Raw genomic sequence first — 14483 nt, 5'->3', positions numbered from 1 at the left:
CTCGAGAAACTAACTCTAGACTCTTCCAATATTTGGTGTACCAAATTCAAATCTTCCACTCTTTAATAAAATCCAACCACTAGCCCTCTTCTATCAAGCATCCTATTTCCCAACCATTTGAGAGGAAACAGCTTGTTGCTCTCTTGAACTGGTACGAAGGATGCGAAGAAAAGAAAGAATAAAAGTCAACAATAAAACCAGGCACTGACCAGCTTTAGAAGGGTGGAGGTCATACAACAGTTTTGTGTATAATTCTGCCCCTTAAAAGGAAGAGGTTCAGATGTGGGATGCTGTTGAACAGTCTGACATGCTCGGACTATGCATTAGATGATGTACTATCACACACCACAATAAAATGTTGCATCACTGGATAACCTGGTTCCAAATCTTAAAATAGTCTTTACGTAGTCAATTATTATTATTTTTTTTTTTAGTATTCCTGCTTTACGAAGTCAACTTATTATTTATTTATTTTTAGTATTCCTGTTTTTAACAGCCCAAAAGGATATACATATCTGCAAAATACATTTTCAATTATTTTAACAACTGTCCCCAAAGTTCCTAGCAATTAGTATGGTATTTGATAATTTAATACATCTGGACATTTTACTGCTACACACTTTGACAACAGCAATGGCACAGGTCTGTTAATCATGCACTTGGAGACTTTACAAGTAAGAATACTTTACGTATACACTATCAGTTGAATGTACTTCATCAAAATGTAATCTAACATAACCTGAAATAACTAAGGTTAAGAAAAATACAAAAAACCATTTGCTTTTGTCCACATAAAAGTTAGCCCTTTATAAAATGAAATAACCATATTTCAACACTGTTTTTGCACTTGAATATTTACTAACCTGTAATTTACCCAGAAATTAGTAAAACACTGAAATACTTTTTTCACAGAGAAAGTAAGTGTTTAACATCATCAAGCAGAGACTCTTTGTTATTTTTTTTCGTTCATTATTTCTTGTAAAATTTTTAGCAGAGGAAATCCACACTATATAAAACAGAAAAATATCTACTCTTTCCTCTATCACTGGTTTTACATGGTTTTACATTCTCTCCTTCCAACTACAGGCAGTCCCCGGGTTACAATGGGTTCGGCTTACGACGCTCCAAGGTTAAGGCGCTTTTCAATTATATTCATAAAAAATTATTTCCAGGGTTACGATGCCTATAACTCTCACGTGGCAGAAGAAATATGACACCAAAATTGCAAAATAATCAATATTCGAAGGGTTTCTTTTTAATGAAAAATGCAATAAGAATGCAGTTTACATAGTTTTGAAAGCATTAAAAGTAAGGTTTTCTTAGGTTTTCTTAGGGTTTTTCACGTTGTTCCAGCTTACGACGCGTCACAAGAACGGAACCCCCGTCGTAATCTGGGGACTGCCTGTACATCTAACTTCAGTTACAGTCGACCCCCACCTATTCGCGGATTTCTCTATGGAACACATACAGGCAGTCCCAGGTTATCAGCAGGGGTTTTATTTTTGGCAAGGTGCTGATAAGCGAAAACTGCCATTAACGAAGCTTGGCGATATATGACGCTTATGGCGCGGAGTTTCAGTTAATGGCGCCTCTACTAGGTATATTATGGCTCCATAACTATTATCGCCACCTTATGGCGCTGATAACCGAAACTCAGCATGTTATGATGCCATAAATTGATGATTTTATGGCACTGGACAAGCCCCATAAAACCGGGTCGCCATTAACCGAGTGCAGATAACCAGGGACTGCATGTATACACATTACTTGTGGGAAACTCGCCTATTCGTGGTATTTTTCACTGAGAAATATTTAGTAATTATTATATTTTCATATTTTCATGCCTAAATGCACTTTTTGTGATAAAACTATCAAAATACTTGGGTATAATTATTTTTAAAGGTTTTCTTTTTTGTCTAAACTATCAACATTGGCAGTTCAAAACGTTTTCAGAGGCGTTTTAAGTATTCATGGATTTTACCTATCCGCAGGGGAGGGTTGTGGTACACATCCGCCATGAATACCGGGGATCAACTGTACTATTCTCAAATTTCTCTGTGGTATTAGTGATACAATCCAAATTGATGCAACATCTAAATACGTTGGAAATGTTTCTCCTCAAAATAAAGACCTCTCACTAAAGTATGAATGACTTTTCCGGGCCTTTATAAAATATATTCCCAAACAGGTAATTCTGAAAAAATAGACTAAACACCTACAACAGCACAACCTAAAGATTCTTTTGATATCTGGTATATAAAGTGAATACTATACTCATACGACTGAAACTAGCACTATCAAGGCAGCTTTCATGCCTGCAGTGTCTGTCTTTCAGCTCAAACCTTGCACATATGGGCAAATTTATCCTTTTTTTTTTTTTTAACAACAGTGATAATAGAAAATTTGTCTTTGGATTTTACAATAACGTGTTTCTACCACTACCAAACTATCAACACATTTGATAATAAATTCCATGATGATAAAGTAGAACATACAAAGAGCCCCACACAGCTGTTGATAAAACCGAAGAATCTACAAATTTAACTACTTTAGCTCCAAAAATATTGCAAAATTAAAACAAATCCGAAACACTTTTTTCCTATCACTGCACAAACTTTACTAACCTGACACAAAGACCAGGTGGTTTCCAGTACAAGGCTTGAGCTAGATGCAAGACCAAAAGATTCCTTTGATAAAAAAAATACATAACCAAAAGATTCCTTTGATAAAAAAATACATATTTCAAAACCCCACATAAATAGTGAGAAGCAGCCTCTAGGGAATTAACAAAGGAATAAAACAATAAACCCAATGGACTTGATTTATACCATTTTGAAAAATCCCCACACGAGTGGTTAACTGAATGCTTCAGATATTAATAAAATTATATTAAATAAAAAGCCCCTGAAGTACACTAAACTATTTCCAAGTGCTCCACATAACTTGAAATACCACGTGAAGGTTATAAATATAACGTGAAAGCCCAGTTAGACTAAATGAATGGTAAACTGGTACAATTGCTGTTAAGAGCAAGGAAATATAATTCTGAGAAGTATTCAAGAAATGTACGAAGAATCTAAAACAGTCCTTGTCATTCAAATAAAACCACTTACAAAATTACAATTCAAAACATGACAATGGCGATGATGATGGGATGATATAATGCGAGGATGAAAGGCAATCTATCAGACACTGAAACAAAAGAGAAAAGATATTTATCCAAATTGCATATATCTTTAGATCACATATATTCCAAAAATGATTATCAAAGTGAAAATAACAATCTCAGTGTAACAATACATACTTGTTTGTTAGGCTATTATAATAAAATAAAACTACTTCTTGGTAATGATCTGGATTACATCTTCGTCGCACATTGTATGATGTATACCAACTCTTTGAGGATTAAATTTTGTACTTTTCCCCTGAAAGAGAAAAAAGCTGTTAGTTTCATGTACCAATTTCAAAAGACTACAATTATTTCTCTCAGCAGTATAAACAATACTGAGTAGACTCTAGTTCCTTTGTCAAAAACTCACAATCTTAACTATTAAGTGCAAAATATGTTTATACCAAAATAATTAACTATGCTAGTTTGGTAAATTTATATCCTACAATTAGTTATGAAATGGAAACATTTAAACCAACATAATTAACTACGCTAGTTTGGTCAATTTATATCATACAACTAGTTATGAAATGGAAACTACTAAACTAATATAGTACTATATAAGAAATCCCATTTTTCATACAAATTCAATAACCAAAAATTCCAGGTTCATGTTTTTTTGTCTATCAGACAGTTGAAGATACTCTCTCAACGCTTGCACTATCTGGAACCCTGAGTACTATGTTTTGAAACCAATAACCTCACTTTTTGTATATAATTATGTGAGATAACCAGACTTATAGGTCTGGGTGGGAAGGGACGCATTTTAATTATTTAGTTTTTAGGAGAAAAGGTGGTTCTGTGTTATCAAACCATAGTTCATTCTAGTTTGCCTCTGCCTGTAGAATCAAATCAGGTGCTTGGGGAATGTATGGAGTCAGGAGCCAAGTCACAGGTAGCACACTGGTTTATAAAAAGTAGGATCATCAACTGAAGTAGTGTAAAGCAAGGCACTTTTTTCAGATAAGAGTATATCAGAAGAATACCAGAATAGGAAGAGAAGTATGGTTACCATCAACAAGAGACAAACCAGTAACCCAGGGTCTACGTCTCTTAAAAGTGCAATGAATGCCAGCTGAAGAAGAATAAAAAGTAGATGATTCCCCAACTTCTCTTCTGGTAAACATGAACTGCAGCAACTGCCACTTATGAGACCAGGCATAAAAGAGGACAATTCCAAATTACAGCAAATAAGCAACTGGTGAAGAGCACCCTCTTACCTTGTGATCTTGCTTCAATGGCTGTCCTGCTTCACTGTCCACCACATTACTGGAGGCTCTAAAAATCACCTGCAGTAGCCAACAGGACAACATATCCTTCATGTCTTGTTTCTTCCTTTGGCCTGTGGAAAGGAACAGTAAGGAGATGTCACCCTTGAAGTCTCCTAGTCCTCCACAGAAAAACCTGAGAGCCTTGACCAAGATTCTTAGAGGGTTCTCTTCACTACTGGTGACCAGATACACATAAGCAGCCCTGGAATAATCCAGGTTACTGATCTTGTTAAATGTCCACTTCTGTTACCTTTAACAATCATTAGAAGCCAACTATCAAGGTAACTGAAATATTACACAGATCAAGGTTCTTTTGTGATTTCCATCCCAGGGAGTTCAGCGTTTCTGGGAACAAACGAACACCACAGGATTCAATATCCAGAAAGGAAATGAACACCTCATCTGCACCTCTACCTGGAGACACTGCTAGTGGCTAAACCCATTTCCCAGGACAAAATGAGAAAATGTGGTCTCTGCTCTTACACCTGAATAATGAGTAAGGATAAGCACACCGTAGGCTGATGACTGCCAATTTTAAGCGGGTTAAGGGCCCTAGATGCTTTTAGTGCAATAATCTCGGGCTATAATAAGACTTTTGCTGCAGGGAAGTTCTTATCAGTAAATAACCCCTACCCAAAAAAAAAATAATAAAAAAATAAAATAAAATAAAAACTGCTGATGCTCAAGACAGGTGTCCTGGAAGCCTTGCCTAATGATGTATTATAACTTACCCAAACAAGCGCATATTTAAAAACTGCAGCAATAGATCGGTGAATGGAATGGCACACATGTTCCACACTAGCACCGCCTCTTAAAATAATTGGGTCTGAGAAGTCCGGAGCTCTACCAGGCTTCTTTGTATATATCCGAAGGAGAGAGAGTTCTTCCCAAGTTCTTTCCAAAAGATAATCCAAGTTCAATTTCATATTACAGCTGAAACAAAACAAAAAAAATTAGTATACAAAATAAAAATAAGTAACTTGAAAATGAGTATTCATCAGTTAATAAAATTAAATCCATTGTTTTTACTATAAAAAAATTTCCAGTAGTGTCCAGCCACTGTGCAAAAACGTGAAATCAAATGATCTCAACTATATTTGTCAGGTAAACATCACAATGTTGAATATAGAAATGGTCGTATCATGAAACTGGTTTCATGTCAGCTTTCTGGGTTTGCCAATATTCCACTTTAGGTATCTACCCCATCAGTTTCATTTAATTTATAAGCCAGTTTCATTCTCATTTCCTGTGAATTTCCTATACTTGTTTGTGTGTTTGTTTGTATGTTGTTTTTACGTTGCATAAAACCAATGGTTATTCAGCAACAGGACCAACAGCTTTACGTGACTTCCAAACCATGTTGTGAGTGAACTTCTGTCACCAGAAATACACATCTCTCACACCTCAACGGAATGGCCGAGAATCGATTTTCTATACTTGATGTTCCTTTCAGTTTCTTCTTCTATCTAAATAGATCTATCCTTAATTTTCTTTTGATTACAAGCACCAGAGTTCCCACACAAATCACTAACTCCCTGTAATTGGAGATCATTGGGCACATTCCAGATTGCATATTCCTCATCAAGACTCAAATGTTCTATCATCAATTTTGGAGACTATTTTACTATTCAACACATACAGAATTATGGGAATAACCAAATAGTACTTTCAAATGCGTAGCTGTGGCCCTCAATGGAACCACTTTTTCCCTTAGTCAATTATCTACTTGTCATAGTTTCAGCCCCATGTTCTCTGTTTCGGAGTACTGCCTCCTGAAATGAAGGGTCAGCCATAATGTACTTCAGGACTGAATAATTACTGGTTTCTCTGTCACTTAAACACATTCACATCATATTTAACACAATTCATAAAATACCATTTGTACAAACCTACACACATAAATACTGTATATTTATACAAAGCATCCACACCTACAAATATAACAACTAATAAAAATAAAACATTTTTTGGAACAGAAAAAAAATTTAAAAACTATTAAAAAATTGAGCATATTCCACTTCAAAAAAATTAAAAGTCTATTAAAAAATGGAGCATATTCCATACTCTTCAAAGTATCGAATTCCTTGCTCTGTATTTGGAGAAACATCTTAAGCCTTTCAGGCTGGGTTATTCAACTACCAAGTGCAGAAGTCTAGGGCACCAATCCATCACTACAAAAAGGCTGTTAAAACACATACAGTCAAGTCTAAAATGGCAAAGAAATCTCCCATCTTTTTGGTGTCGTATTATACCTCCTTGGGAGAGATGACCTGGTGATTTACAGCATCATAAGGTTACTACATGCCAGACTCTCCCATGAGAGAGAGCTGCCATGCCTCCTTTCGCACACTACTTACAGAAGTGGAAAATCCCCATGTGGCAGAGGAATCGTCTTTGGAGTTTCCTAACACTGCACATTTGGCAAGACTGTCAGCTCTTTTGTAGACAGCCTCAACTACAGGAACCAACACCCATTTGATCATTACTGCATTCTAATAAAAGTTACAACTCTAAAACACTCAAAATCAAAGGATGCTCAGAATGAGATTTTTCAAGAGACTGCAACAAACAAAAATGCTAAAATGAACATTTTTTTATCCCTCCCATGAAACGAAACTCTGAGAACCATTACAACATGTATAAAGCTATGCAATAAAAACTAATGATCCAACAAGTAGTGCCTACTACATTCTGCATCTAGGAAAATGGCCTTAAACCCTAAACATTAGAGTTGGGAGCCATCTCTATATATATTGATAGAGCTATTTCAAACGTAGCCAAACTACTTCCTCTAACCAGATCTTTTATAGTTTGTTTGTTGTTTTTACGTTGCAAGGAACCACTGGTTATTCAGCAACGGGACCAACAGCTTTTACATGACTTCCGAACCACGTCGAGAGTGAACTTCTATCGCCAGAGGTTCACCTCTCTGACTCCTCAATGGAATGCCAGAGAATCCAACTTGCAGCCACAGAGGTGGTAGTCCAAGAAACAAACTGACCACACCACTGAGGCACTCTCAGGTCTTTTATAAAGTAATTTACATTAACTTCTACAGAAACATTGTTAAAAACAGAAAAGAGGGAAAATGAGTTTCTTACTATTCTGGCTAACGTCAAACCCATCCATAAAAGAGGCTGTTCTTTCCTTTGGTCTGTGAGGGACTGAGCCACCTCATATAAGCAACTTAGGCACAGTTGAGTCTTTGCCATAAAGTGGAGCTAAGAGTAGCCAAGCATTTATGTTTCTGGGTTGTACCAGATATATCTCACCATTCCTACATAATGAAAATGAACCATATGCACATAAACTGTTCACCTGTTACTGTAAGTTTCCAGACATGAACAGTTAAATACAAAAACTGCAATAACATACCTAACAACTACGCAATTTGGTTGTCGAGCAATTCTGTCTACTTCCTCAATAGAAACTTGATCAATCTTATTGTACACATACAAACATGGCATATACACTCGATTCGCTGATATAACGTCAATGAGCTCGTCAGCTGCACAGTCTTCTCTAAATATAACCTGAAAAGATCAAAGTTTTACTAAAACCACAGAACAGAATCGTAATGGAAAAGATAAAATTTTCAAAATAGTATGTACTTGCAATCCTGCAACTAATAAGAAAGAATTTTCAGTTGTACTAGTTTACTGCAAAAGATAAATAACTTACCTCAGCATTGAATATTTTATATTCATGCAGGATCATCTGCACCATCTTTTCATCAATTTTGGTGAGAGGGCAGGTTGCATTAAATTTGATTCCACCAGCTTTTTTTTGCTGTTGAAAATTACACATGTAAATTTCTCACAATATAAATAACATGGAAATTGAAAAATGTCATGAACAAATTTGAACAGTGAACTTTCAGTTACTGAACATATGCAACAAAAATGTTTGATTCTATGCTAATCCTACAGATACCAAACAACTTGAGTTTCATTTAAATTTATACAAGCAATTAGTACATCTGTTTTGGATATAATGAGCATGGCAGCATCGTGTTAGATTTTTCTCTTCCCTTCTATTTCTATCAAAATCTATGATGCTACTATATGACAAAAATGGAACTAAACTTTTTTTTTTTTTATCAACATCTTGAGAGTTCAAATTACTTAAAACTTCACTTGGAATATAGCTTTTATTAATAACCTCACAAAAATTTTCTGACAAGCACTATCTTACTTCTTACTTCTTCTGATGTTATTAACGACCCAGCCCCCTTTTTCCCTTAAACCGACTGACATTCCATTAATAATTCTGAGAGCTATCCTGACACAAATGCCACTCCCTGTATACATCATCTGTCTGTTTGTCCACTTTTTCTCTCTTATCTCTTATTGATCTCCATTATCGTCACTGCTGCCTACTTTGTACTCTTCGTTTCCATCCTGAAATTTGTTAATGTGTATCTTTTACTTTAGTCTATTTTAATGTAACCCAAGTCTCATCCAATGTCCCAGGTTTCTGATCGGTTACTTCAAGTCCCAGTACCTCTTTTCCACCAGACTAATTTACATTCTTGGTGTCAAACGAGTCCTCATTTACTATCCAATCCTCATCAGATATGGTTTTTAGAACTGCATACATATCTACCTTGACATCTACTTGAAAAAACTCTAAAGCTAATCTTCAAGAAGCTTTATTGTATTAAGCCTAGATAATTTTTCTACTTAACCTAGATAATCTGATAATTTGTCTGCTAAACCTAGATAATCTGTCTACTTTTTTGTTGGGTAGTTTTAATTCCAACTTCACTGTGGTTACAACATGGAAACAAAGCACACAGTATATGTACATATTAATGGAAACAAAACTGAATTTACATGAAATAAGGAAGTTGTACCTTAAAGTAGATTCCTGGTTTATTTTTGTTTAGCCTAATACCCACAGCCTCCAATTCAGCTGTAAGTAATTCCTTTTGGATCTCTCCCTTTGTGGCATCTACCATCATGATGACAAGATCTGCAGTTCTTGCAACAGCAATAACCTGCAAAGGTTCAATATACCTTGCATTAATTCCTCATTTTTCATAGAATGACTGGCAAGCTGAACTACATTATTGCAAAATTGCTATTTGCTCTAGGTGAATATGAAAACTAAAGATTATGATTCAGTTTACCTCCTCAAACAGAAAACTGGGAGGATATTTCTAATAGTTCTTCTAAGTCTCCTGTATAAAATTTTACCTGCAATATAAAAACAACCAACATATATCAGAGCAGATCAAACACAACCAAAAGCTGGACTCACCTGCCTTCCTCGACCTTTGCCTTGTGAAGCTCCTTCAATGATACCTGGTAAATCAAGCAACTGAATGTTGGCTCCCTTATAGTCAATAACACCAGGAATACACGTCAACGTAGTGAATTCATATGACGCTGCTACACTCTGAGTGTTGGTTAATGTGCTCAACAATGTTGACTGAAAATATTAAAGGGTAAATAAGTTTTAGTAATTAAAATTAAAGCTTACTGTTTCTCTTAATCAAACTAGTATATAATATACAAAACTTTGCAGATACAAAACTCTGCTGTAAGAAGGTATCTTTCAATCTAGACATGCTGACATAATATTCAAAACAAACATAAGTCTAGTGTTAACTAATGTAAATGACAAAATACATAACTGACAGCAAAGAAAAAAAAACTAAATATTACAAGTATTAAGAAACATTATAACAAATAAAATAAATGTGAAAAGGCTTGGATATTGTAAGTAGACCTAGTATGCAGTGGGTTTAAAGCCTTCATGGGTAGAAAGGGACAAGAAGGTAAAAGCCGGTCCAGGGTTGAACTACATAAACTTGGGAAAAGAAGTGCTTGTCATGACATAATCATTCATATTTTTAATCTCTTCCAACTTCCAGAAACTGTATTCTTATAACCCCTGAAGGATTTTATCTTCAAAATCACAAACATTTAAAGTAATCTACTTTTCCTAGGTACTACAATCACAAACACTTAAAAGTAATCTATTTTTCCTAGGTACTACACAAACCAGAGAACTCTCATTCATTAGCATTCCTCAGCAAAAGCTGGACTCCATCACTGAAACTTAGTAACACAGTGGTTAACTGGAGGTAAACAGGTAACTGAAGGAATTCTGCCATTCAGCTGCCAGAAGCAAGCCCTTTTCCTTCAACATCAAGGATTTGGTGAAGTGGTTGAAGTAGGACCATGATATAAGGGTGCTGTTTTTATATCTACAAAAAATACGAATCACACCAAAAATTTTATTAGTTTCCAAGGGAATACTAACTACTGCATTGCCTTATGTAAGAAACACACTTTAGGAGGGAAGTAGTAGTCTCCAAAATGACTGGCAATCAACTAAAACCAGAATCTCCAACTAGAAATCAGCTACTGCCACACCTTTCCACAGTAGTACAGGAGACCAGACTGCACAGGACCTACCACTACAGAAAAAGAAATGTTCCACTACAACTAGGACACTAAACCTCTTTCATGGTTCACTTCTCTCATTCAAAAACATGTACGTACAGGAAAAATTGTGCAACACAAACATCAATCATACTAGAAAAACAGGAAAGAAGTTTCAAATTAAAGGTCAGTCAGGGAGCAGCAAGATGTCTTAACTCAACTACAGCCAAAAGAAAAAGTGCTTCCCTTAGCAAGCGAGGCGTTTCTCTAATCGCAATTAACCACTTGTTACCATGTTTCAACGATGGATTCCCGTAAGACAAATTATCTTTTACCTGGAACATACTGTATTCTCATAAACAGAAATGTTATTAATACTAATTAATACTAATGCAACATATCATACGCTACTCAATGGGATTCAATACTTTAGGATACAATACAACTCATGTACAGAAAATCTCAAATCGATCACAGCACATACTGCTGATAATAATTATTATCTATACATACCATTAAGAGTTGTTTTTAGCATAGTTTGGAAAACAGAGGTGGTACCAAGTGATTGGAAAAAGGCAATTGTGATACCAATATATAAAAATAAGGGAAGCAAAAGGGAGTGTGGTAACTATCGGGGCATAAGTTTACTGTCAGTCCCAGGGAAGATATTCATGAGAGTAATACTTAACAGAATAAGACCTAGATAGTTAAGAGAAACTTAGAGAACAGCAGTGTGGTTTTAGAAGTGGAAGGTCAACAGTGGATCAAATTTTCACCTTAAGACAGATAATTGAGAAGAGATGGGAGTATGCAAAGCCAATATTCTGTGCTTTTATAGACTTGGAGAAAGCGTATGATTCAGTATGGAGGGATGGAATGTGGAGAGTGGCAGAACACTATGGTATACCACTGAAAGTGATAAGGATACTAAAGAACTGGTACCAAGGAGTGTGCAGCTGTGTACAGCTGGATGGACAGCAAAGTGACTGGTTCCCAGACAGCAAAGTGACTGGTTCCCAGTTGGAAGTGGGCTAAGACAGGGATGTGTTATGTCACCCACCTTGTTTAATGTATATATTGACCATATAATGAGAAGAGTGATGGAGAATGAAAACAGAGGGGCTAGTATTGGTGGAGAAGTTTTTATGGATTTGGACTTTGCTGATGATGTTGCGTTGGTTGCTGATACGTGGCTGGTGCTGTAGGTACGGTAATTGAGATGGAGACAGAGACACAGAATTTTGGCTTGAACATCAGCACAAAGAAGAGCGAGATCATGGTTGTGAGTAAGGATGATGATTGGGTGCACATGGAGGATATGACAATCAGAGGACAGGAACTCAAGCAAGTTGAGAAGTTTGTTTACTTGGGAATTGTGGTAACAGCAGACGGGAGGCAAATTGAAGATATACAAAGAAGAAAACTAGGAGCAGCAAGAGCTTTTGAGGTTCTGAGAAAAAACGTTTGGTCGAGGCATGAAATCAGCTTGAGAACTAAGATGAGAATATTCAATGCGTAGTAACTACAGTCCATGATGTATGGCTCGTTCCACCTGGGCACTGACCAGAACAGAGGAGAAAAGGTTGGATGCTTTTTGAGATGAAGCTGCTGAGAAGAATACTTGGCATTAAATGGGATGATTATGTTAGAAATGAAGACATCAGGGTGAGGATTGAGGCAAAGGCCAGTCGTACCAGGTTGAAAAGGGGAAGGCTGAATGGTTTTGGAACATGTTGAGAGGATGGAAGAGAATAGAGACCCCAGAAGAGCACTGAGAGCAGTACAAATAGGAAGAAGACCGCTGGGTAGACCAAGAACGAGGTGGATAGACATAATTGTCAGGGATCTTGAGGATGAAATCCAAAACTTAGAGGAAGCGAGGGAAATGGCTCGGGATAGAGACAGATGGAGAGGAACTGTATCAGCCTTATGCCACTGGCCAGTGGCGGGAAGATAAAGTAAAGTAAAGTAACATACCAGTATATTTATTACACAATCATTCTAGTAGTACTTGGTACAAATTATCACATTTACACTAACCTTACCAACTGAAGGAAAACCAATGAGTGCAACTCGGGCATCTCCACTTTTCATGACATCAAAGCCATCTCCTTTATCACCTTTCTTCCCTTGAGGTTCTAAAAGCTGCGTTCTGTATTTTGCAAGTTTTGCTTTCAACACGCCCAAGTGATATTCAGTAGCTGGGGAATAAGAGTTAAATTAATTAATCTACAATAATTGCAAAATTTTCAATTAACTTACATTTTTCCTTGGTACACAAACCAGAGCCTTTTGAGTATTCATCAGCAAAAACTGCAATCAGTTGTTGAAACTTAGTGACAAGGTACTTAACAGATGGCAAGTGGATGAGTTGGGGGGAAGGAACAGCCACTCACCTGCTGTCATCAAGCTGTTTTTCTTTTTGGCACCAGGCGCTGCCTTGCAAAGGGAGGAAGAGAAAGGGAGATGGAAGAAGGAAACCAGTCACAAAACCATTCAACCTCCCACCTTCTACCCTCTAATTACCTCAAATGAGACACAGTGATGTGAAGATCGCAAGCTTATTCAACCACTGGTCAAGCCACTGTGATGAATGGAAGGAGGCTATGGTGACTGACTCCAGTGACAAGAAAGTTCAAATGGTAGTCAAGGAGAACACAGCTAGATATCTGTACACAACAGCAGTCACAGAAAAATAGAGCTTGATGACAGCAAGTCAGTAGTTTATTCCCCTCAGCTCACTCACCACAGAATTTCAATGACTGATTCCAGTTCCCACTAAGGAACACTCCTACATAAAAAGCCAACAGTTTGTAGTCCCCAGAAGACCATCAGAATATAGAGTTGGGGGCAAAGGCCAAGCGCTATGACCTAACAGGTCATTAAGCGCTGAAGGGAAATTGACAGTAAGAAGATTTGAAAGGTGTAACAGGAGGAAAACCTAGCAGAGTCAGTTGTTAGGAAAGGGGGGAAAGTACGATGGAAAGAAAGAGAATAAGAACGGAGGTACAGTACAAGGAATGAAAGAGGTTGCAGCTAGAGGCAGAGGGGATGTTGCAAAGACCCTTAAGTAATGCTTTCTGTGTGCCAAGTGAGGTGCACTGACAGCACTACCCCCTATGGGGTAGTCCTGTAAGTACAACTGTTTCAAAGGCTTTGTTTTGTATTTCAATATGCACAACTGGTTTTTTACTCTATGCTCACTAAAATCTTGGTTAACAAGTCTGAGAAATATAGTTAAAAGCTTAATAAGTAACTTATGTCAGCTATGTTTTTGTGTGAACAATTGAAAACATTCAAAATGGTTCATAACAATATGGTTAAAGATTTGTTCCAGAGCCATTCAGCAAGGAAGTAATCTATTATGTAATGATATTAGTAGTTTTTCTCACCATATTCTTCTAATTGAAGTCTTATTCACTGTTTTCTTGTAGATTAAGTAGTATTATAAGAATTTCTAATCAGTGAGACTGCACGAGAGCATAAAATATTATAACTTCATTTAGTAATACACACTACGTATAGTTTGCCATCATGGTAGCATCACAGCTGTCCACTATAGTCACTAGCAAAAGTATTAAGTTAACAGTGAAACAGTTTCGACAACTTTTGTATGTAAGTTAAACGGTGTACAATACTTTAATTAATGAT

General features: G+C 36.5%; 1 protein-coding gene across 1 annotated transcript; it reads right to left on the bottom strand.

Moving 5' to 3' along the window:
• Positions 1-3053: 3053 nt before the first annotated feature.
• Positions 3054-13238, bottom strand: LOC135205622 (developmentally-regulated GTP-binding protein 2-like). The gene is made up of 9 exons (XM_064236415.1): positions 13229-13238; positions 12873-13033; positions 9703-9873; positions 9296-9439; positions 8122-8229; positions 7816-7973; positions 5172-5373; positions 3305-3425; positions 3054-3192 (listed from the first exon to the last, which is right to left on the bottom strand). The coding sequence occupies exons 1-8, from the start codon at positions 13236-13238 to the stop codon at positions 3336-3338; spliced, it is 1044 nt and encodes a 347-aa protein (XP_064092485.1). The 3' UTR covers positions 3054-3192; positions 3305-3335.
• Between the last annotated feature and the right edge of the window lie 1245 nt (positions 13239-14483).

This window comes from Macrobrachium nipponense, chromosome 24 (assembly GCF_015104395.2).
Source record: "Macrobrachium nipponense isolate FS-2020 chromosome 24, ASM1510439v2, whole genome shotgun sequence".
Lineage (NCBI taxonomy): Eukaryota > Metazoa > Arthropoda > Malacostraca > Decapoda > Palaemonidae > Macrobrachium > Macrobrachium nipponense.
Note: the sequence above shows the minus strand (reverse complement) of the source record. Positions and strands in the feature narration are given on the sequence as shown.

Bases quoted from the DNA above. Each gene is read 5' to 3' on its own strand.
- LOC135205622 (XM_064236415.1), bottom strand. The intron at 8,230-9,295 runs GTACAACTTCCT...AATTTTCAACAG, and splicing joins AACCAGGAATCTACTTTAAG to CAAAAAAAAGCTGGTGGAAT. The intron at 7,974-8,121 runs GTAAGTTATTTA...TGATCTTTTCAG, and splicing joins ATAAAATATTCAATGCTGAG to GTTATATTTAGAGAAGACTG.